This window comes from Molossus molossus, unplaced genomic scaffold (assembly GCF_014108415.1).
Source record: "Molossus molossus isolate mMolMol1 unplaced genomic scaffold, mMolMol1.p scaffold_m16_p_19, whole genome shotgun sequence".
Lineage (NCBI taxonomy): Eukaryota > Metazoa > Chordata > Mammalia > Chiroptera > Molossidae > Molossus > Molossus molossus.
In genome coordinates, this window is record NW_023425354.1 from 51,828,384 (window position 1) to 51,850,064 (window position 21,681).

Genomic DNA, 21,681 nt, shown 5'->3' on the forward strand with positions numbered 1-21,681 from the left:
CTTCTGAATGGAAGGCACAATGTGTTGAAAGAGCGTCATTAAAAGAACTCTGAGTAATTATCTACCTGAAATGTGCATGTTCGGGGATGAGGGACAAGACTGGAGGCTGGTTTGGGTCCAACAACGAGAGGGTCTTGTAAGTCAGTCTAAGAATTTGGGATTTCATCCCCATGGTTATGGAGAACCATGGAAGAGACGGTGACAGCAGTGACCTGATGGGGTTTTCATTCCAACAAGTGTACTACAACAGTGTGGAAAGGTGAGCCCGCAGGCCAGCTGGAACAGAAGTAAAGAGACCTTCACTGCTACCATCGTCCCCAGGCACTGCTTTTCGCCGGCTTCGTCAAACCAGCTGGCCAACCTCACCATTCCCTGTTACCTCTGCCTGGAACATCCTTCCTGTTCATCTTTTAGGGAAACTCCTACTTACTCCTGAAGCCCAGTTCCAATGCCTGCTTCTCTGTGAAGACTTTGTGTTCCCTTTATCTTTACAAAATCAATTGTCCCAGCCTCTCTGTTCCCACAGCACTCTATAGATACCTCTATGATAACACTTATCACTTGGCATTATAATAATTTGTTGACATGACTTGCTTTTCCATTACACTATGAGATCGTGGAGGGCGGAAGGGTCATCTCTGCATCTCCCTCAATGGTTCTACTCTCTAGCACTTAGTTGTTGGCTAATCATTGCATGACTGGAGGATGAATATGTGAGCAAGTGAATCATGCTGCCTCTCCATTTAGGACCCGTCGTATCTTGAGGTGAATAACCCTGCCTCTGTTGAGGCCAGATCCCACTTCTGACACCAGCCTGGCTCGCAGAAGAGCAGCGAGGATGTAGGTGAGAGGCTGGTCTCTGGCTGACTGTCACGTCTCCCTAGGTGGTCCAGCTGGAGGAGCTTCTGGCGGTGCGGCACTCTGTGTTCGTGGTGGGCAGTGCTGGTACTGGCAAGTCTCAGGTGCTGAGGTCCCTGCACAAGACCTATCAGATCACGAGACGCCGCCCCATCTGGACGGATCTCAATCCCAAAGCAGTCACAAACGATGAGCTCTTTGGCATCATCAGTCCGGCCACACGAGAATGGAAGGATGGTAAGAGAGGGACAGCCCCAGAAGAAAGTCCCTGCTATCCTTAGAGCCCCTTGGGCAGGCTTGAAGGCAGGGGGGTGAATTGCGGAGGAGAGAACATGGGACTGATCTGTTTGGGATGGGAGAAGGAGGTGCAGAGGATCACAGAGAGGAAGGGACTGACTTTGGCTTGGAGGGAAACCACAGCCCTTCAGGTGTTCTCCTTCCTTGGAGGCTCTTCCAGCTGTCCCTGGAGGGAGGCACCGACAGAGGGTCAGGTGGGGTAGGCATTCAGCTGTCATTCGGCGACGCCGGAGCACACACCATGGAGTCTCACACTGCCTGGCAGTGGCTTTAAGGCATGAGTAAGCTGGGAAGTGTGCAGCTCATTCCCAAAGGAGCAGTGTAGTCAGCATCACAGAGGGCTCTCTCCCTGGGAGCCCTGCCCAGGGGTGATGGGGAAGCGGCTACAGAAGACGTCCTGGGCCAAGCCCCATGATGGCAATGATATCATTCATCTCAGAAGGGTCCTAGGACCATGTGACTCATGTAGAAGGAACCAAGGGTCCTTCTACAGTGACTCAGAGGCTCCCAAGCCATGTTCACTCAGTGCTGACCTCAGCATCACCTTCAAAGAATTTAAAATCACAGGTACATGTTGGAAAGGGTCTTCTGTCATTGGGAGAGAGCAGAACAAAAAAATAGAGAGAAATCCCTATGCAGCAATAGGGACCTGACCTCTTTCTGCAACTGAGGTAGCTCCTGGAAAGGGAAACTCTCACCTCCCTCCTGATGTCTCAATGTCCAGCTACATCAGGGTCAAACTGTCTGGATGCCTCTAACTTAGGGCCTTCAACCAGAAGTCAGAAGTAAGGGGATTTAACAAGCAGCCTCTCTAATTTTTATTTCACGGACTATTAATGAGACTTAGCTTGTTTTCCTTCCCTTGGTATTAGTAATTGCCTGTTGTGTGATTTTATTTCCCCTTGTTATTTCTTTGTAAGAGTCCTTCATGTATCAAAGACATTAACCCTTTATCTGTTTTTCCCACTGCTAATGTTTTTTTCCCATTGCTAATGGTTTTTCCCTGGTTACCATTTGTCTATATACTTCATGGCATGTTTACGACACAGTTTTTATTTTCATTTATTTACTTTTAGCTTAAGATACCGAAACAATTTTTCACAGTTCTGGAGGCCACATCCGAAGCTGATGTGTGCACAGGACGGAAGGCTCTAGGCAAGCATCCTTCCTCGCCCCTGGTGGTGCCAGCAATTCCGGACAGTCTGTGACTGCTGACTGCTGCGTCCCTCCATCTCTGCCTCCATGTACACGTGGCCTTCTCCCTGGGCCCTGCACTTTCTAAACAAGGAAATTATGTCGCTCTAGTCTTAGTTTATAACTCCTTCTAACTTTCAGCTACAGCTAGAGTATCATAAACGTGTTCCTGAAGATTTTATTTTGCATTAAAATTTTTTATCCATCTGGAATTTATGTTTGGGGCTTAGTATGAGGCAAGGTAGAGAACCAACTTTATTTCCTCCCAGGTGGATCATTGAATGTGCCAGGACTGTTTATTAAGTAAACCACCCCTTCCCTCTGAATTTAAACACCAGCTTGTCATATACACGGAGATCTGAGTCTCAGTTTTCCATTATGTTCCACTCTCCTCTTTATCTAATTCTATACTAATGTAATTCTAATTTGCTTACAATATTTGTAACATTTTCATATCTGATGAGGTAAGTTCTTCTTCAAAGTATTTTTGTACTTTTCTTGGCTAGTCTAAGGCATTTCGTATTCTATGTTAAATTTAAGCTCACATAATATGATTTAAACTTTAAATGATGTTGAAATTAATTAAAGTTTTATTAAATATTTACATTAAATATGGAGAAATTGACAAAGAAGATTTATAATAATCACAAATCTGTGTTTACTAAGCAAGATTTCAAATAAATGCAATATACCCTTTTAAAATTTTCAGAAAAACTTGTTAAAAATAGAAGTAAAGTAGGTTATATTAATACATCTTTTTCAAAATCGGACAGATCCAGTAGATAGAAAAATGAGTATAGACATAGAAGAATTGGAAAATGTATCGTCATACTCAATATAACACATAGTTATAGACTTCACATCTTACAGATAGAAAATACTCCTTTCTAGGTTGGCTCATGGGGCATTTCCAAAAATTAAAAATATAGTTGGCCACAGAAGAAGTCACGATGAATTCAAAAGTATCAATTGACAGGCCACATTCTCTGATAATAATGCAATAGAACTAGAAACAAATAGCAAGAAATAATTTTATTATTTGCAAATCAAGAAATGCTCACTTAATGTAAGAAATGCTCACCTAGCCCAAGGTTGAAATAGAATATTAAATTGCAATCCCTTTAGGAAGCAATAAGAGAAGAACACTTCATACAAAAACATCTGGGCACATTCGAAGTCAATAAGGAAAAAATATAAACTCTTTTATTACAGAAGGTAGGCTGGAAATAATCAGTATCCATCCTAAGAAATTATTCAAAGAGTAATAAACTAAGCCTAAAGAAAATTGGGGAGAAGAAACTAATAAAGATAAAAGCTGAAGTTAGTAGAAAGGATAAGGATGAATAATTATAAATGTTGGTTCTTTGTAAAGACAAATAAGTCCATCATATGCATGACTAATGAAAAAAAGAAGAGTAAACATATTAATATTAGGACTTAGAAAGAAGCTATAATAGTAGATATAGACAAGATTAAAATAGAAGAGGACATTTAATTAAATGACATATTTGAAAAACTACAAAAGATGATACCCTAGCAAAGTATAAATTAACAAAATTTACTCAATAAGAAGGAAAAATTAGTAAATTAATGAAAAGGAAATTTAAAAATAGTAGCAGAACAATAAAAAATCCAAAAATCATAAAAATGCCACCTTTCAATTTGTTTTATAGAGTCATAAATCTTGATATCAACCTCCAAAGTTGAACAAAAATCAATAGCCCAATTTCACTTAATGTAGATTCAGCAATTCTTAAAAAACATCAGTAAATAAAATCCAACAGTATCTCAAAAGAATGATACTTGAATGATACTTTTTTTTTTTATCCTCACCTGAGGACATTTTTCCATTTTTTGTTCAGACAGAGTAGGAGGGAGAGAGAGGAAGAGAGAGAAACATCAATGTGAAAGGGACACATCAAGTGGCTGCCACCCGCACAACCTAACCAGGGCCGGGGACAAACTGCAACCGAGGTACATGCCCTTAGCGGGAACCGAACTCGGGTCTGTCTGGACCACAGGTGGATGCTCTAACTGCTGAGCCAAACTGGCCAGGGCAAAAGAATAATACATTTTGACCAAGTAGAATCTACTCTAAGAAGGTGAGGATAGATCAATTTTTTAAAGTATTAATATAAAAAAATTGACAAATTAAAAGAGAAAATTACTTGATCACTCAATAGATGCTAAAAGTTTAGTAGCTATTTCTAATTTTTAAAATTCTAAGTAAAATAGGAATAGAAGGAAATCTCTTAAATATGAAAAATACTCTTTACCTAAAGCCAAAAGGGAAAAGAAAGCATTCTGAATGATGAGAAATTAAATCCATTTCCATTAAAATCAAGAATAAATCAGGGAACCCTATTTTCAACATTATTATTTAGCATTGCTTGGTGGGATCCTAGAAAATGCTGTAGACAAGAAAATGGAATGTATGGTATAAATTGAGGGAAATGAGAAAATTTATTTTTTGATTATTCAGCTTTATACCTAAAAAAAACTCAAGAAGCAGTATTGAACATTCACTAGAATTAATAATAAAATATATTAAAGGTAACTAAATATAAAACAAATTCATAAAATTTAGTAGCTTTTCTTTATACTAGTAGTAGCCAGTTTAAAATGGAAACACGGGGAAAAAATCTCATGTACAATTGCAATAAAAACTGTAATATGCTTAGGAATAGATTTGACCAAAGAGATATATAGGAAACACTATAAAAATGTATTTAGGAATGTAAAACAATATTTGAATAAATGAAAAGACATGTCATATTATTCACTGGGAAAGCTTAGCATCATAAAAAGCAATTCTATCCACAAAAGATATAAATTTTATGCAGTGCCAATTGGAATCACACTGGGCCTTCTCTCAAAGCCTGCATTTGAAAGATTTGCTGGGGCTGCAATTACAAAGGATGGAAACATTACCTAGAAAGGTTGTATGCAATTCCATCATGTTACATTTGCCTGTTGAAATGATTTACTGAGTCCCTTATCACTTGAAAAGTTAGTTCTATCAGGTTTTATTGTAGTTGTTGTTGTTGTTGTTGTTGTTCTTCTTCTTCTTCTTACAAAAAATCAAACTGCAGCCCAGAGTGGCACCTTGGGCGCAGTGCAGTGTGTGGCGGGTAGAACACAAAGCCAGTTCTGAGCCAGGTTTTATGTACACCTCTGAACGCTATAGCCAGTGGGGAAGGCTGTGTTAGGAGACATGGACAATCAGACATCTGTGGTTCGCTCCAGGACTGCTCTCTTCCATCATGCGGGAGCTCGCCAACGTTGCCCACGACGGGCCCAAGTGGATTCTGCTGGACGGCGACATAGATCCGATGTGGATCGAGTCTCTGAACACTGTCATGGATGACAACAAGGTATCAAGGGGAGAAGGGAAATCCCCGCCACCCCCAGTCACCTGAAACCAGTCCCCCAGGCACGTTTGGAAATCACCAGTCCACAAAAGGGCTGATCCTGAGTAAACAATTATTACTGATAGCTTTATTTTAAACGTTGCCCAGCCTTATTGAGATAGAATTGACATATATATACATTGTGTAAGTTTGAGGTGTACAACATGGTGATTTGAAATACCCATATATTGTAAAATAATTACCATAATAAGGTTAGTACACATCTCCATCACCTCACCTGATCATCTTTGTGTGTGTGTGTGCGCGCGCGTGTGTGGTGAGAACTTTTAAGATCTACTCCCTTAGCAACTTCCAAGTATACAGTACTACTGCATTGTTAACTATAGTCACCATGCTGTACATTGCATCCTCAGAATTATTCATTTTATAACTAGAAGTGTGTACCCTTTGATCCCTACATCCATTTCCTCTACCCACCCTACCCCACCCATCCCTGGCAAGCACCAATCTATTCTCTCTTTCTATGGATTTTTTTTTTAACTCCACATATAAGCGAAGTTGTACAGTACCTTTCTTTCTCTGTCTGACTTATTTCACTTAACAAAATGTTCTCCAAGTCTATTCATGCTGTCACAAATGGCAGGATTTCCTTCTTTTTATGGCTGAATAATATTCCATTATAGATATAGATACAGATAGATAGATATATATAGATACAGACACTGATACAGATAGATATAGATATGATATAGATATAGATATAGATATAGATATAGATATAGATATAGATATAGATATAGATATAGATATAGATATAGATATAGATATCACATTTGTTTTTACCATTTACCCCCTGATGGACACTGGGTTGTTGCCATGACTTGGCTATTGCAAGTAATGCTCCAAATGAATATGGACATGCATATCTCTCTTCGCGATCCTGATGTCACTTGTTACCAGTGTCTTTAGTAGACATCTAAGAACATTCCAATGAGAACTGTCGCTGCCTTCAGTGGCCCTACCATCGAGTGGCCTGTTTGCAGCATGGGTATCATTTCCTTCAGAGTCCTCCGCACATATATTAATTTGCAGAGCTGGAAGGAGTCTTAAATTATCTACTAAGTCTTTTTTACTTATTTCCCTTTTAATAAATAAGGAAACGGAGGATCAGAAAATAAGCCTGTCAAGCCCCCTCAATGGTGACAAATCTTTACTCATGGAGAATATATTTTATTTTTGTAAACAACAACATTAATAAACAAAAAAGAAAGCCAGTGGGAATGCTCATAAATAAATAAATAAAATATTTCTGTAAAGGGGAATCCAAATTTACAGGACATTTTTTTAAATGTCTGTTCTCAAGGAAAAACATAAATAAATAAGCTAACTGATGTCAATAAAGTGGCGGCAAAGCTGGTTGCCGCTCCTAGACTAGTTGAGAAGTTTGATGACGGCCTCAGCATTTACAGATTCACAAGAATAACCATGTAGTAATAAGAAGTCTAAGCTTTTTCCTTTAATATCATTATCCCAATATGGTCTAGTTCATTTGAATCATTGACAGCAATTTAAACTTTTTAGATAACCGTTTTCCTGACTCAGTACACACACACGCACACACACACACACACACACCCCGACGGGATACAGGAGGAGAGAGAGTACTGCTGCAGAAAATTCAGAAAGCTGTTCTAGAGTTGGCCCTGGAACAACGCAGGTGTGGACTACACAGGTCCGCGTGTACGTAGATTTCTCCATCGCCCCGCTCAGTTCCAGCCCTCGGCGTTCAAGGTTCACTGCGACTGGGAACCTGGGGATGTGGAGCGCTGACTTCGGCCACATGCAGATATTCTACTGCGTGGCCATTCGGCACACCTGACCGCCGTGTTGTTCAAAGTCAACTATAACCACGAAGAAGGAAATAATCACTCATAGTTCCTACCAGGAGAAATCAGCCAAAGCTCCACCAGCAGGCCGAGCATCTTCCTTCCTACCTGACGGGTCCCTTCCTGTTGTCTCCAGGTGCTGACCCTAGCAAGCAACGAGAGGATCCCTCTGAATCCCACAATGAGGCTCCTCTTTGAGATCAGCCACCTGCGCTCAGCCACACCAGCAACAGTCTCCCGAGCAGGTATGGCCGGAGGCAGTTACAAAAAGCTGCGCCATCAGAGAGGGCTTCTAGCCTTACACAGGGTGGTGCTGGCTGGGGGCCGGCGGACACTCCCAACAGGGCTGCACGTCACCATCCTGCACTCCGGCCTCATTCCCAGTCCTCATCCACATCCTCGACGGGGAGCAAGGTCTGAGGCCAGGCCTGTGTGATTTTCCCCACTCAGAAATGGTAGGGGAATGGGAAGGGAAATGCCCCTGGGCCGGAAACTGTCCTCTGACATAAGTGCCTCAAATTTGGCTACTTTTAGCTTCCATGTTCATGAAGGTTACCGAGCATTGCTGTTCTCCCTACATCCTGCTGGACAAAACAACTTCTACCTTAGCTTCCTTCTAACTCCATTGCCGACTTTCTGCAGAGTCTAAAGGATGAAGAGAACTGGTTTCATCTCCACCCTCATACCAGTCTCCCTTTCACAGACCTGTGCTGAGGTTGGAAAACACAGGCTGGGAGAAGTCTCCCATACTCCACTACATTTGTAACAAATTATCATGAACTTAGTGGCTTTTTTTTCCCCTTTACTGATTATAGAGAGAGAGGAAGGGAGAGGGAGAGATAGAAACATTGATGAGAGAGGACATCAACTGGCTGCCTTCTGCATGCCCCCCGCTGGGAATTTGACCCACAACCTAGATATGTGTCCTGACCAGGAATTTAACCGGCGACCTCTTGGTGCATGTGTTGATGCTCAACCACTGAGCAACACTGGCCGGACGAACTTAGTGGCTTTTAAAACCACAGAGCTCTGGCCAGTTTGGCTTGGCAGTTAGAGTGTTGGCCGGAGGACCAGGGAGTCCCAGGTTCGATTCCCGCTAAGGGCATGTACCACGGTTGCGGTTGCGGTTTGTCCCCAGCCCCGATTGGGGTCATGCAGGTGGCAATCAGTCGATGTTTCTCTCACATCGATGTTTCTCTCTCTCTCTTCCTCCCTCTCTCCCTTCCACTCTATCTGAAGATAAATGCAAAAATATCCTTGGACAAGGATAAAAAAATAAATTTAAAAAATGAAAAATAAATAAAGCCACAGGATTATTTTTTCTCCCAGTTTTGAAAGCCAGATGCTGGAAATCAGAGCGCCAGCCTGCAGGGGACAGTCCTCCACGCATTTCCAGTCCAGGTCTTCGTCAGTGTGCGGCCCCTGCCTCCAACCGCCACCTCCATCTGCACACAGCCTTCTCCTCTGTGTCTTTCCCTTCTGTCTCTTATGAGGACCCTTGTAAATGTCTCACTCAGATAATCCAGGGAGATCTCATCTCAAGATCCTTAACTGAATTACATCTGCAAAGGCCCCTTTTTCCAATAAAATCACATTCACAGGTTCTAGGGATTAGAACACGGACATATCCTACTGAGGCCATCATTCAATCCACTGTACACTTCTGCACCACGACAGCTATTGCTAATCAGTCCCAGCCTTCTTTCCTCCTGAGCCTAGACTTGGCCGTCGGGTCCTTCTCAACACTGCTTTCCAATAGCTAGTCTCCGTCAATCAGTGTTGGTCCTAACAGCAAACCCATTGGGCCTCTCAGACCTTGGCCAGATCTCTGTTATGTGAAGTCCAGTCTTCTGTATATTTCTGTATATTTTCTAAACAGATAAAACAACCTTGGCGGGGGGAGAGGATATACTGCCATACATGGGAAATTCATTGAACAATATCCCTTGTGCTCCCAGGGATCCTGTACATCAACCCAGCAGACCTGGGATGGAACCCTCCAGTCAGCAGCTGGATCGACAAGCGGGAGGTCCAGACGGAAAGAGCCAACCTAACCATTCTGTTCGACAAGTACCTTCCGACCTGCTTGGACACACTCAGAACCAGGTAGGCCAAGAACGAAGGAAGGGAGCAAGTTAAAGCAGTAATAAAAAGCTCGTTGGTTCACACCTTGCGTCCCACTGATGTTCCTTCTGTCCTGTCCCTGGAGTCAGATGTCCCAGAGCATTTCCCTCCAGGCACAGCCGACGGCAAAGGGGACACACATTAGACTGACCGTGGATGGCTGCCGTCGATTCAGGCAGGAAGTGAGATGAGTGAAGAGGAAGGAGATGTAAAGTGCCTTTTCTTGTCCAGCCAGTGTGGCTCAGTGGTTGAGCACCGACCCATGCACCAGAAGGTCGCCAGTTCGATTTCCGGTCAGGACACATGCCCAGGTTGCGGGCCCGGTCCCCAGTGGAGGGCATACAGGAGGTGGCCAGTCGATGTTCTCTCTCACCAATGTTCCTCTCTCTCCCTCTCACTTCCTCTCTCTCTGAAATCAATACAGGAATAAAGGGAAAAAAAATAATGAAGTCCCTTTTGTGAGTGCCACATGAGTATATTTGAAGGAGGCTGTAAATTTCAATATCAGATAACAATTCTGAGATCCTCTAGTTTGCAGGGCACACAGTTGGCCCTCCTACAGGCCAGACCAACAGACACCTGTCAGCGATACGCGGGGCACACTTCCTGTTTCTGGCTGTGCGTGTTCATGGCCCAGATCAGAATCAGGTATAATGCATCATTTGGCCGGCCCTGCCCCTCTGGGCACTGTGAGTTCACTTTTCCCCTTATAGATTTGCAAGAGTAAAAGCAACACGCCCTGACCTCTTATCACCTAAACAGGAGATGAATTACTTTTCATCAAAAGGATACTAATTATAGCAAGAATATTATGTGTCTGCAGAGAGAGGTCCCAACATTTGGAACCTGCTTTTGCTGTACACGCTCTTTTCTTGCCAGGTAGTGCCTCATTCCCTGAGTCAGGCACCCAACCCCGTAGCTGAGCCAAGCTCACCTATCAGAGACCCATAGTTCCTGAGGACTCACCCAGCTAGGTCAGGATTATTTCCCCAGAAAATAAGTGCATCGCTCACAGCGGTCCTCGGCTCCTTACCGTCAGTCTGTCAACACAGGATGGAGAATTGTTCACAAGTACGAAGGGAGAACTTTCCAGTGCAGGAGGGCTCGAGACCCTCCCCATCAAAGTCCACCCTGTTAAGAATTAGTTTTTTTCTTAGTTTGTTTTTAAATCCTCACCCAAGGACACTGTTTCATTTATCCTCAGATAGAGTGGGAGGGAAGAAGGGAGGGGGAGAGAGAGAGAGAGAGAGAGAGAGAGAAACATCGATGTGAGAGAGACACATCTATTGGTTGCCTCCCACGTGACCTGACCAGGGCCAGGGACCAAACCACAACCAAGGTACGTGCCCATGACCGGAATCGAACCCACGACTCTTTGTTCCACGGGCCGATGCTCTAACCACTGAGCCAAACTGGCCAGGGCAAGAATGAGTTTTATATAACTAAAAACTGAATTGTATTTGAGTAGTGTGCATAGTGATATATTTTTAGATATCTAAACACTTATTAATTTTGATTTTGTGAGTTTTATATTTTGGCATCAATCATTATTTTTCCAAACTTGAACATTTTCATGAACCTTTGAAAAGCCTTTCCCCCCCTTGCGGCCAGTGGGCTCTCTGGCCTTGGCACCCTGATGAGATAAGGCAGCCTTGGCAGCAGGCAGTGTCCGGAAGGGCAGTGGTGGTGAGGGTCACCAATGAGCAGGGGCCGCAAGACTTAAAATACTACGGAAGGGGAAGGTTTGGGGAAAATTTTATACCCCTGTTCTTTACCTTTTGCTGAGACACTTGTCCAGTATATCCTCTGACTAAAAGTTAGGCCATTATCCACTCTGGACATTTAGAACAAGAGACGCCAAATGCTTGTGTGTGTGTGTGTGTGTGTGTGTGTGTGTGCACGTGCACATGTGCTCATGAGTATGCACAAGCCTCAGAAGCAGGCTTTGAAGGCCCTGTGTCAAGTCTATCCAGAGACATTTTTGCCTAAGCTCTGAACCCTATGGTTATCAAGAAGATGCCATTCACGGTGGCTGCTCTCTGTGCTATTTCCTTTAATTCTCACAACATTCCTACGGGGCTAATCATCCTGTAGATACAAGAGCTGAGGGGCCATGAAGGTCCCTCAGCATCACAGCTCGTCAGTAACAGACAGTCACTTCAAAGTCTTCTATTTTACTCACCACAGGACTGTCATGCCGACTTTATGCGGCCCTGTGATTAGAAGCTGTGTGATGTCAACACAAAACAATTTGCTATTGAACGATCAGTCCTAATGAGTGATTATAAAGTGTCAACCAATGGTCACTGGCGCCAATTCAATGCCAACAGGAATCCCCAGGTTTGGGTGTGGTGAAGAAGGAAACTGTATTTGGTGCAAAATAGCTCGACTGTGAAACAGCAAGGCTGTGAGCAGAGCACGGCCCTGGGCGGCCCTGGGCCGGGCCCCTCTTGGGCTGGACAGCTGTGCTTTGCTCCCTGTCATTGAATTTGGCCTTCATTAGTCTGCTCCACTCTGCTCTGGTCTACTCAGGCCTGCGTTGGTTTACTCCACTCTGGTGAGACACCTTCGGTGTTTCAGCTCAGCTGGAGAAACAGTCTTAAGTGGAAAGGGAAAGGGAGCTCTCAGAGCCATAGGGGAGCTGACTTATATAGGGAGAGTCACAGCCCTGGTCTCCGATTAGTCTGTCTTTATGCAAATGAGGACTCAAATCCTCGAAGTTCCATTGGTCAAAAAGGTACTTTCTTGATTAATCAGAATAGAGCCTCCCTGGTCAGAGCTATGGAGCTCTTATTGGATGAGGAAAGCCTCAGTCCTATTGGTTGGAATAGGATTCCAGGAACTCCTTTATAAGGGCTGAAACACAGTGCAGGCAGGCAGTTCAGTGCAGAGGCGGGCAGTTCAGTGTAGAGGCGGGCAGTTCAGTGCAGTTCAGTGCAGAGGCGGGCAGTTCAGTGTAGAGGCGGGCAGTTCAGTGCAGTTCAGTGCAGAGGCGGGCAGTGCAGTGCAGAGGCGGGCAGTTCAGTGCAGTTCAGTGCAGTTCAGTGCAGAGGCAGGCAGTTCAGTGCAGTTCAGTGCAGTTCAGTGCAGTTCAGTGCAGTTCAGTGCAGTTCAGTGCAGAGGTGGGCAGTTCAGTGCAGTTCAGTGCAGAGGCGGGCAGTTCAGTGCAGTTCAGTGCAGTTCAGTGCAGTTCAGTGCAGAGGCAGGCAGTTCAGTGCAGTTCAGTGCAGTTCAGTGCAGTTCAGTGCAGTTCAGTGCAGAGGCGGGCAGTTCAGTGCAGTTCAGTGCAGTTCAGTGCAGTTCAGTGCAGAGGCGGGCAGTTCAGTGCTGTTCAGTGCAGTTCAGTGCAGAGGCGGGCAGTTCAGTGTAGAGGCGGGCAGTTCAGTGCAGTTCAGTGCAGAGGCGGGCAGTGCAGTGCAGAGGCGGGCAGTTCAGTGCAGTTCAGTGCAGTTCAGTGCAGAGGCGGGCAGTTCAGTGCAGTTCAGTGCAGAGGCGGGCAGTTCAGTGCAGTGCAGTGCAGAGGCGGGCAGTTCAGTGCAGTGCAGTGCAGTTCAGTGCAGAGGCGGGCGGTTCAGTGCAGTGCAGTGCAGAGGCGGGCAGTTCAGTGCAGTGCAGTGCAGAGGCGGGCAGTTCAGTGCAGTTCAGTGCAGTGCAGTGCAGAGGCGGGCAGTTCAGTGCAGTGCAGTGCAGTTCAGTGCAGAGGCGGGCAGTTCAGTGCAGTGCAGTGCAGTCAGTGCAGAGGGCAGTTCAGTGCAGTGCAGAAAGCGGGCAGTGTAGGCAGTTCAGTTAGTGCAGTTCAGTGCAGAGGCTGGCAGTTCAGTGCAGAAACGGGCAGTTCAGTGCAGTTCAGTGCAGAGGCGGGCAGTTCAGTGCAGAGGCGGGCAGTTCAGTGCAGTTCAGTGCAGAGGCGGGCAGTTCAGTGCAGGCCTTTCCCGGAAGTGCTGTTTGCATGAGGGGTCTCTGTATAGAAATGGCTGCTAAACCATTTTTAAAATTTGAGCTCAGTGAACCACCAACAGCCCTTCTTAGTAGGTATCTTCTTTCTCAGGGTTTGCAATCTCTCTTTCTCTCTCTCTCTCTCTCTCTCTCTCTCTCTCAAAGACATGACAGTTTAAAAAAGAAAAAACTCGAATATTTTAAAGAAACAAACTTGACTTAAAATGAAAGCTTCTCCCGCTGCCCACACAGCTCAGGCCTGCCTCCTGCACTTCGCCTGTGGTAGTAGAGGGAAGAGTCTTTGACTTCTCTCTTTTATTAAAAAAATATATGTTTTCACTAATCTTTTTAGAGAGAGATAGAAACATCAATGTGAGAGAAACATTGATGGGCTGCCTCCTGCACGCCCCCTACTGGGAACTGAGCCCTCAACCCTGGCATGTGCCCTGACTGGGAATCGACCCGGGACCTCTCAGTCCAGGGGACGACGCTCAATCCACCGAGCCACACCAGCCGGGCTGACTTCTCTTTTTACTCTACCAGTTGCCCTCTCACCAGCTGTAGCTTCTGACGCCTCAGGGTTGAAGAGGGACAGAGAGGAGAGTAAGGAGCAGGAAGGTCTCACTGTGCTCCGCCAAAATTTTCTGTGCTCCCTGCTAGCCCCCTGGCGCCTCCCACTTTGATCCTATACTCTTGAGCAGACGAGAGGCCAGGGTTACCAAGCCCTAGGTTGTCTGGACTGTCAGTTTGAAATGTGAGAGTAGTTGGCCCCTTATAGTCTTGGTGCCTCTTCCAAAGCAGAGCCTGAGAAGGCTCCATGTCGACCTTCTGTCACAAATATGTGTCAAAGAAATGAGCGTATCAAGTACTCAGTTTTCTCTCTACTCCTGGAAGTAATGCCCAGACTCTGGGGCCGCTTCAGAGAATTGGGTAAAGATCGCAGCCAGGTTAAAAACAAGCACAGCCCTGGCCGGTTTGGCTCAGTGGTTAGAGCATCAGCCCATAGACTGAAGGGGTCACAGTTTCGATTCCTGGTCAAGGGCATGTGCCAGGGATGCAGGTTCGATCCCTGACCCCGATCCGGGTCGTGTGGGAGGCAACTAATCAATGTGTCTCTCTCACATCAATATTTCTCACTTTCTCTCCCTCCCTCCCTTCCACTCACTCTAAAAAAAAAATCAATGGAGCCCTGGCTGGTTTGGCTTAGTGGTCAAAGCCTCGGTCCGCGGACCAATGAGTCACGCTTTCGATTCCGGTCAAGGGCACATACCTCGGTTTCGATTTGTCCCCGGCCCTGGTCCAGGTTGTGCGGGAGGCAGCCACTTGATGTGTCCCTTTCACGTCAATGTCTCTCTCTCTTTCTCTCTTCCTCTCTCTCCCTCTCACTCTATCTGAACAAAAATGGAAAAATGTCCTCGGATGAGAATCATAACAACAACAACAAAAATCAATGGAAAAATATCCTCAGGTGAGGATAAAACAAAACAAACAAACAAAAATAATAAATAAAAACAAGCACAAACACAAAACACTAAAGAAATTGAAGCACTGTGAAACTCTGAGGCTTTTGAGGTATCGGTTTATGGCGTTGCTCATGTAACAGAGAACCCTGCCTCCGTGTGGCCTGTGAGTTCGTCTTCCCATGGCCGGTGGCCATGTGGGCAGGCAGGCAGGGGTGGCTGAGTGTGGGTACACAGTGCACTCTGTGTGTACATGTGGTGTGATGAGAATGCCCGTGTATGTGTGTGCACGTGTGTGTGCACATGTGTGTGTGTGTGTGCATGTGTGTGTGTGTGTGTGTTTGTGCATGCACACACCTACTCCCGCTCCCTTGGACACAGGTGCACCTTTGTGCATCTCTTGATATCTGCCTTTCAGTCAAGACCTCCAAAGCCAAGGTTAGAAGTACAAAACCAGGCCAGCACAAAGTCAGAGGTACGTTTTTGGAAGAGGAACTCCAACAAGTGAATCGTGATTGTATCAAATAGCCATCTACCCCAGCCTACTCTGCCCCCCAGATAAGACTCTGGCCCCAAAGAAAATGTTTCAATGTGTTTTAGTCGTCAGACCTCCTCTGAGCTGACGTTCTGGGACCTCAGAATTACACCCACCTTGGTTTCACTGCTCTTTGACCATTGATGAGGTATCGAGTCGTTGGGCTGCAGCTGCTTACATCCCCCAGGAGTGAGGAGGGAAGACGAGAGGCGAGGGGTCGGAGGAGGGGAAGATGAGGAAGGGAGCCTTCTCAGGAGCACTCTGGGCTCTACTTCACAATGGGAGCCAACCCGAAAACAGCTGATGAGACTAAAGGTTTCAGTAGCACCATGGTCCTTTGGATTCCCAAAGAACTTGACAAATCATGAGTCCAGCAACCCGAGTGGGTTCCAGAGCCGTCCACCAATGGCTCCAGGAAGGAAACCCAGTGTTTTAGAGCACCTCCGGTCTCTCTCTGCAGATTCAAGAGGATAGTTCCGATCCCAGAGCAGAGCATGGTCCAGATGCTGTGCCACCTTCTCGAGTGTCTCCTGACCGAGAAGAACATCCCTGCAGACTGCCCCAAGGAGACCTACGAGCTTTATTTTGTGTTCGCTGCCATCTGGGCTTTCGGCGGAGCAATGATCCAAGATCAGGTAGGAGGATGGGTGGAGGTTGACATTCACACTGAAGTCCTCAGTGCAACAACTGGCCTTCCCGCAAAGCTAGGAAAGGCAGGGCAGCCCAGTGTCAGGATTCACATGAAAGCATCAGACTACTCATTGCTCTGCTAAAGACATCAGTGTCCACAGAAGGGCCCTTGGATGTGAGGCACGAGGTTGGAATGTATATGGAGCTGTCCCTGATTTCATGGAGAATTGCAGTGTTTGAGTTTGAACAACCAGAGGTATAAGTACAGTGCTTTTCAAAGGGATGTGTATTTTATAGGCAAAATAATATTGTGCTATAGGCGCTTGAGTAGGAGGAATCCCTTTCGCCTTCTATATATTTTCCAGAACAAGCATGTACCACTTTTTACCAGGCCAGCTTAACCGTCATATCCCTGTACCCCAGAAAGGCAGGTCTGTTCATGGTAGGCTGGACCAAAGGTTTATTGATGTCTAGGGGTAGAAAACCAGGGTCGTCTATCTCATGGTATTGGCTGCAACTTCATGCTCTGCGGTAGGGATGTTGGCTTGGAGAATCTTAGCATCCTGTTGCATAACACTTCCTGCGTTGCCAGCCTTGTTCTTGACTTGGTTTCCTCTAAAGAAAAAGTAGTTTGTCTAGAAACAACGCATTCCGAAGTATGCAGATCAGTCTTTTACAACTGCCTCTAGCTGTCAGGAAATAGCACACGGAGATTAAGGACAAAGACTCTAAATTTGTAAAGTGTTCCTCTGCCGCTTATTATCTAGGGGCCACTGGCCAGTAACTTAACCCTCTCGGCCTCATTCTCCTCGTGCCCACAGAAATGAGAGTGACCATCGTGGGCTGGCTGTGAGGATTAAGGGGCACTGTTCTAGTTGCCCGACATGAATGTGGGCGAAGCACTGAGCATGGTGCTGGCACACACCTGTGCTTGTTAGTAATATTCTAAGTGTTCGGTTTTTTAACATTGGGAACCTGACTCAGTCTCATTGTAAGTGTCCGGAGCTTCTCTCACAATAAGCAGTACACCAAGCTGCAGTGCGTGGGGGTTAGGATTGGCTCTTTCTGATCTGGGTTGATGGTGGGCTCCTGAAGACAGAGGTAGAAAGATCCAGCCTCCCAAGACATAGCCATGTTCTAAGAATCCAAAAGGGAGGTGAACTGGGAGCATTGGCACTTAATTTAGAATTAACAACTGATTTTCTATTTTCACAGGCTCTGGTTGTAGCATCCACCCACCCCCTCCCCGCATCTCTGAGTATGTTCCTTAGTGCTCAAAATTCAGACAGCAGGTCTCACAAGCTGGGGCCTGTGCCTTTCTCCATCCCCTCTCCAGAACTAGGTGCTCACGGGAAAGGGGGAGTCTGCAAGAGGATGCCTGCATGGAGTTTGACATTTGACATCTTATCCCGTCTGTTCCACTGCCCCTGGAGCTCCTCTGACATCTCTCCACTTCCCTTTGGAGGCAGGATGGACGGGACCGCACGGAAATGCAGCTATCCGGGCTGCACCGCTGGGCCCTCCATCCAGCGTGGCCCCTGTCCTTCTGTAACGTAGACAGCAACCACTGCTGGGCTGCTCTCCCTTGCTGGTGCTGAACAAGCAGTGGGGCGTCCAGAGAAAGATACTTAGTCAATTTTCTTTCCCCGTGTAGAAAAATTTAAATCCACTCAACTCTTGAAAGGCCCAGGAGAAAAGGTCCCTCCAGGCATCTTGGCCGCAGGGAGCCCTGCTGGCAGCTGGGGGAGGCCCGGGGAGAAAGCTTTAGCGGCAGGGACTGTCCGGGCCTCCTGCCCCTGCATTCACGCCTACCAGCTCGCACAGTGCTCTACGCTGGGAAGAAAGAAGTTGGTTAAGATGTTTGCCTCCTGAACACCAATGTTGCTTGCATTTAAAAAGCAAAATCCAACCTGTGCTGAGTAGAAGACCCAAAATAGCAATGAGGGGGGTACTGACTCGACACTTTACGGCAATTGTAGGAAATGATCTCTCAGAAGCAATGAGCTCTCGGAGAGCACTGGATTGGAGACCAAAGGCCTGTGTTCAACTCCTGGTTCTGCCATATGCTTCCAGGGTGCAACCTTTTGAGCTTTTGTCTTTTCAGATATGAAATAGGAATGCTGCCCTGGCCGGTTTGGCTCAGCGGTTAGAGCGTCGGCCTGCGGTCCAGAGAGACCCGGGTTCGGTTCCCGCTAAGGGCACGTACCTTGGTTGCAGTTTGTCCCCGGCCCTGGTTGGGGTTGTGGCGGGGGGGGCAGTTGATGTGTCCCTTTTACGTCGATGTTTCTCTCTCTCTCTCTTTTCTCTCCCCCTTTCCACTCTATCTGAACAAAAAATGGAAAAATGTCCTCGAGTGAGGATTAAAAATATATATATATATAGGAATGCTTTCCACCAGCCAGGATAACTTAGAGCATTTTGAAAATTAAGTGAGGTGATGTTTTGTTCAAAACTCGGCTACAGCGAGCGAGTGCAGCCTTCGTATCAGCAAGTTCAAAGGGCAGGAAAGGGGCCAGAGAGCTTTCCAGCCCAAGGGGCTGGGGCTTCCAGAAGGGGCTGCTTCGTGGAGGTCAGTGCTAAAGAGACACCCAGCTGCTGAACTGGAAAGGGCTGAGGGTGGCTCAGCAACGGAGGCCTTGTCTGTATAGTGTCCAGTGGTGGGAGGGAGTGGGCTCCCCGGAATGCAGGAGGGCAAGACGAGGTTGGCAGCCCAGCGGCCGGCAAGGCTGAGAAGCCGGGCAGGTCAGGGTGGAATTGGGGGGGGGAAGAGAGCCCCTTCTGTCTACAGATGGCCCTCCTCTTGGGTCTTCCACATAAACTTAATATCTGTTTGTATTTTCCAATTTTTATTAATTTATTTTTGTTACACATGTTTCTTCTTTTTCTCCCTAGACACCCTCCATCCCATTCTGCCCCCCCCACCTCCCTAGCATTGTTCTATGTCCATAAAAAAAATAATAATAATAAACAAAGAAAATCTGCTTTTCATAGGAAGTTAACGGTCTTCAAGAATTTTATCCATGAGTTAGAAAATAGTGATTTTTTTCCTAGGGCTTCTGATTGCAGAGAACAATATTAAGAAGAGAGTGTCTCCTGAATTTAAATTCAAATCAGAATAAGAACGGCAAACAAATCTGTTTTGCCTTTGGGCTCATTTCCATTCTCATTTTAAGGCAAAAGAATGCGATTCTACTCATCTAACAGCAAAGTGAGAAGTGCCATTTCTGTCAAGTCCAGCCTCCTTGCCCTGCACCAGCTTCCTGCTCTGTCCAGCCTTTAAACTCCGCCTTGGTTCGTCCTCCTTGAACATTTCCTAAAACGCCCAGTCTCAGCCTCTCTGTTTTAGGGTGTTTCCTAGGTCTGTGTTTGGAGTGAGTTTGCTCCGGGGGGTGGGGTGGGAGAATGTGCGTGCACATTTTGGCTTGGGCACAATAAGACAGTTTGAGTACACTGGGTGCACAGCCCATCCTGAAGGCTCATTATTTATTATGTATGCATGTGAGTTATGTCTCCACGTATCCCTTCCATCAGAGGACCAGTATAGCTTTCTCACCACTGCCCTTTAGAACCTTCCTTTTTAGGCTCCTCAACTTATAGATGAGGAAACTGGCACAGAAAGCAGGCATGTCCCTGTGGTGATGGGCCTGACCCCTCTGGGTCTTCTCAGTCAGCCACCCAGTGCTCCCACACGTCAACGGTCACCCCCCTATTCACTTCATCCCTGGCTGCCATGCTGGGCATTGCGCACTCTCGGGAGTCAGCGAATCTCTCTGGGAGCTGTTCCACACCTGCCCATCCTGAGGCTGTGTTCTTATACTGGCCTCCCTCCATCCTCCGCCCTCCACCCTGCGATGGCTCTGAGATGTGTCGGTGCCGGGGAAGCTCAGCTGCGTGGGCACAGGGGCCCTCGTACATGCTCAAGAGAGGCCCTGCTTAGCCGGGCCGCATTCAGGGCTGAGCCTGGGCAAGCAGCGTCCTTCCCGGAGGGGCTGGTCCCTCAGGGGGGCCTGCACAAGCCGGGGAACTGTGTTTCCCTGCCCTGACCTTCTGCCAGATGCCAGGACAGCCTGTCCAGGCTTCTCAAGCCCCGAGAGCCTTCATGCCCACCTGCTTTGTTTTGCAGCTTGTGGACTACCGGGCAGAGTTCAGCAAATGGTGGCTGACCAAGTTCAAGACGATCAAGTTTCCTTCCCAGGGCACCGTCTTTGACTATTACATAGACCCAGAGACGAAGAAATTTGAGCCATGGTCCCAACTCACCCCTCAGCTTGAATTTGACCCTGAGGTGCCTTTGCAGGTGAGTGTGGCTGCGTGAGCGCCGTCATCCCAAGGGCTTGCACCAACTCTGGGAGCAGCCCCTTCTCAGTCCAAGAGGTGTGACTTCGTTGGGAACTGGTCATCTCCAGCTACTGGCCTTTCAGAGGAATTCACTGGCGCAGTGAAGTCACAGGTTCTCCCCCAGGGGCCAGATCACTTCATTACCAGACCCCACTGGCAACCTGGTGGGTGGGGGCTGGGGGGAGGGGACAGTGGGGACAGACGTTGCTGAAATATGTTAGAGGCCACAGGGAGGCAGACAGAGTTGGCAGAGGAGGGAGGGGATGCTCTCTACCCAGAGAACAAGTTGACACAACAGTCTCACTGTGGACATCAGGGAAGACCCCCGGCCTGTGGTAACGAGAGCCACAGCAGAATCCCTCTTCTGAAATGCTCCAGAACACTTTGCGGTGTGTCTCCCACAAGCCCCTGGCACGCTCTTTGTGTTCCCGTTCCAGGCTTGTTTGGTGCACACGAGCGAGACCGTCCGCCTCTGCTACTTCATGGAGCGGCTCCTGGAGCGGCGGCGACCGCTCATGTTGGTGGGGACCGCGGGCACAGGCAAGTCTGTGCTGGTGGGCGCCAAGCTAGCCAGCCTGGACGCAGAGGAATACCTGGTGAAGAGCATACCGTTCAACTACTACACCACATCTGCCACGCTGCAGGGTAAGGGCCCGGGGCATGGGAGGGAGGGAGGGAGGCGAAGGGGCTGCCTGAGTCACCCCACACGGAGCTGGAGCAGAGCTCGGGGGCTCCTCTCTCAGCACCCTTCTTGCCTCTCGCCTCCTTTCTCCTCCACACCACCTCTGTCCCGCTTCTCCCGCACCCCTTCGCACGGCCCCTGCCCCCGTCCTGTCTTCCTGCATTCCTCCCTGACCTGCTAAACCCCTCCGTTCATCACCCTGCGACAAAAACGCCGCAAACCCTTTGAGAGACTTGCGTGGGCTTGTAGCCTTCTGTCACCTGATGTGTCTCTGGAGATCGTTCCTTCGCCCCTCATATTTCATAGATGAGGAAACTGAGGCTCAGGTAAAAGTACATGATTGCCCAAGGTCACCAGCAAGCAGCCAGTT

The 21,681-nt window shown here is 47.1% G+C and overlaps 1 protein-coding gene across 2 annotated transcripts in view; it reads left to right on the forward strand.

Annotated features, from left to right (window-relative positions):
• Positions 1-21,681, forward strand: part of DNAH9 (dynein axonemal heavy chain 9) — a 354,158-nt gene that overhangs the window by 148,689 nt on the left and 183,788 nt on the right. For both annotated transcript variants that reach the window (XM_036268293.1, XM_036268294.1), the window contains exons 32-38: positions 885-1,095; positions 5,596-5,723; positions 7,743-7,851; positions 9,565-9,712; positions 16,122-16,296; positions 20,415-20,588; positions 21,067-21,274. In XM_036268293.1, coding sequence (XP_036124186.1) covers positions 885-1,095; positions 5,596-5,723; positions 7,743-7,851; positions 9,565-9,712; positions 16,122-16,296; positions 20,415-20,588; positions 21,067-21,274 — 1,153 coding nt within the window. The remainder of the gene's footprint in view (positions 1-884; positions 1,096-5,595; positions 5,724-7,742; positions 7,852-9,564; positions 9,713-16,121; positions 16,297-20,414; positions 20,589-21,066; positions 21,275-21,681) is intronic.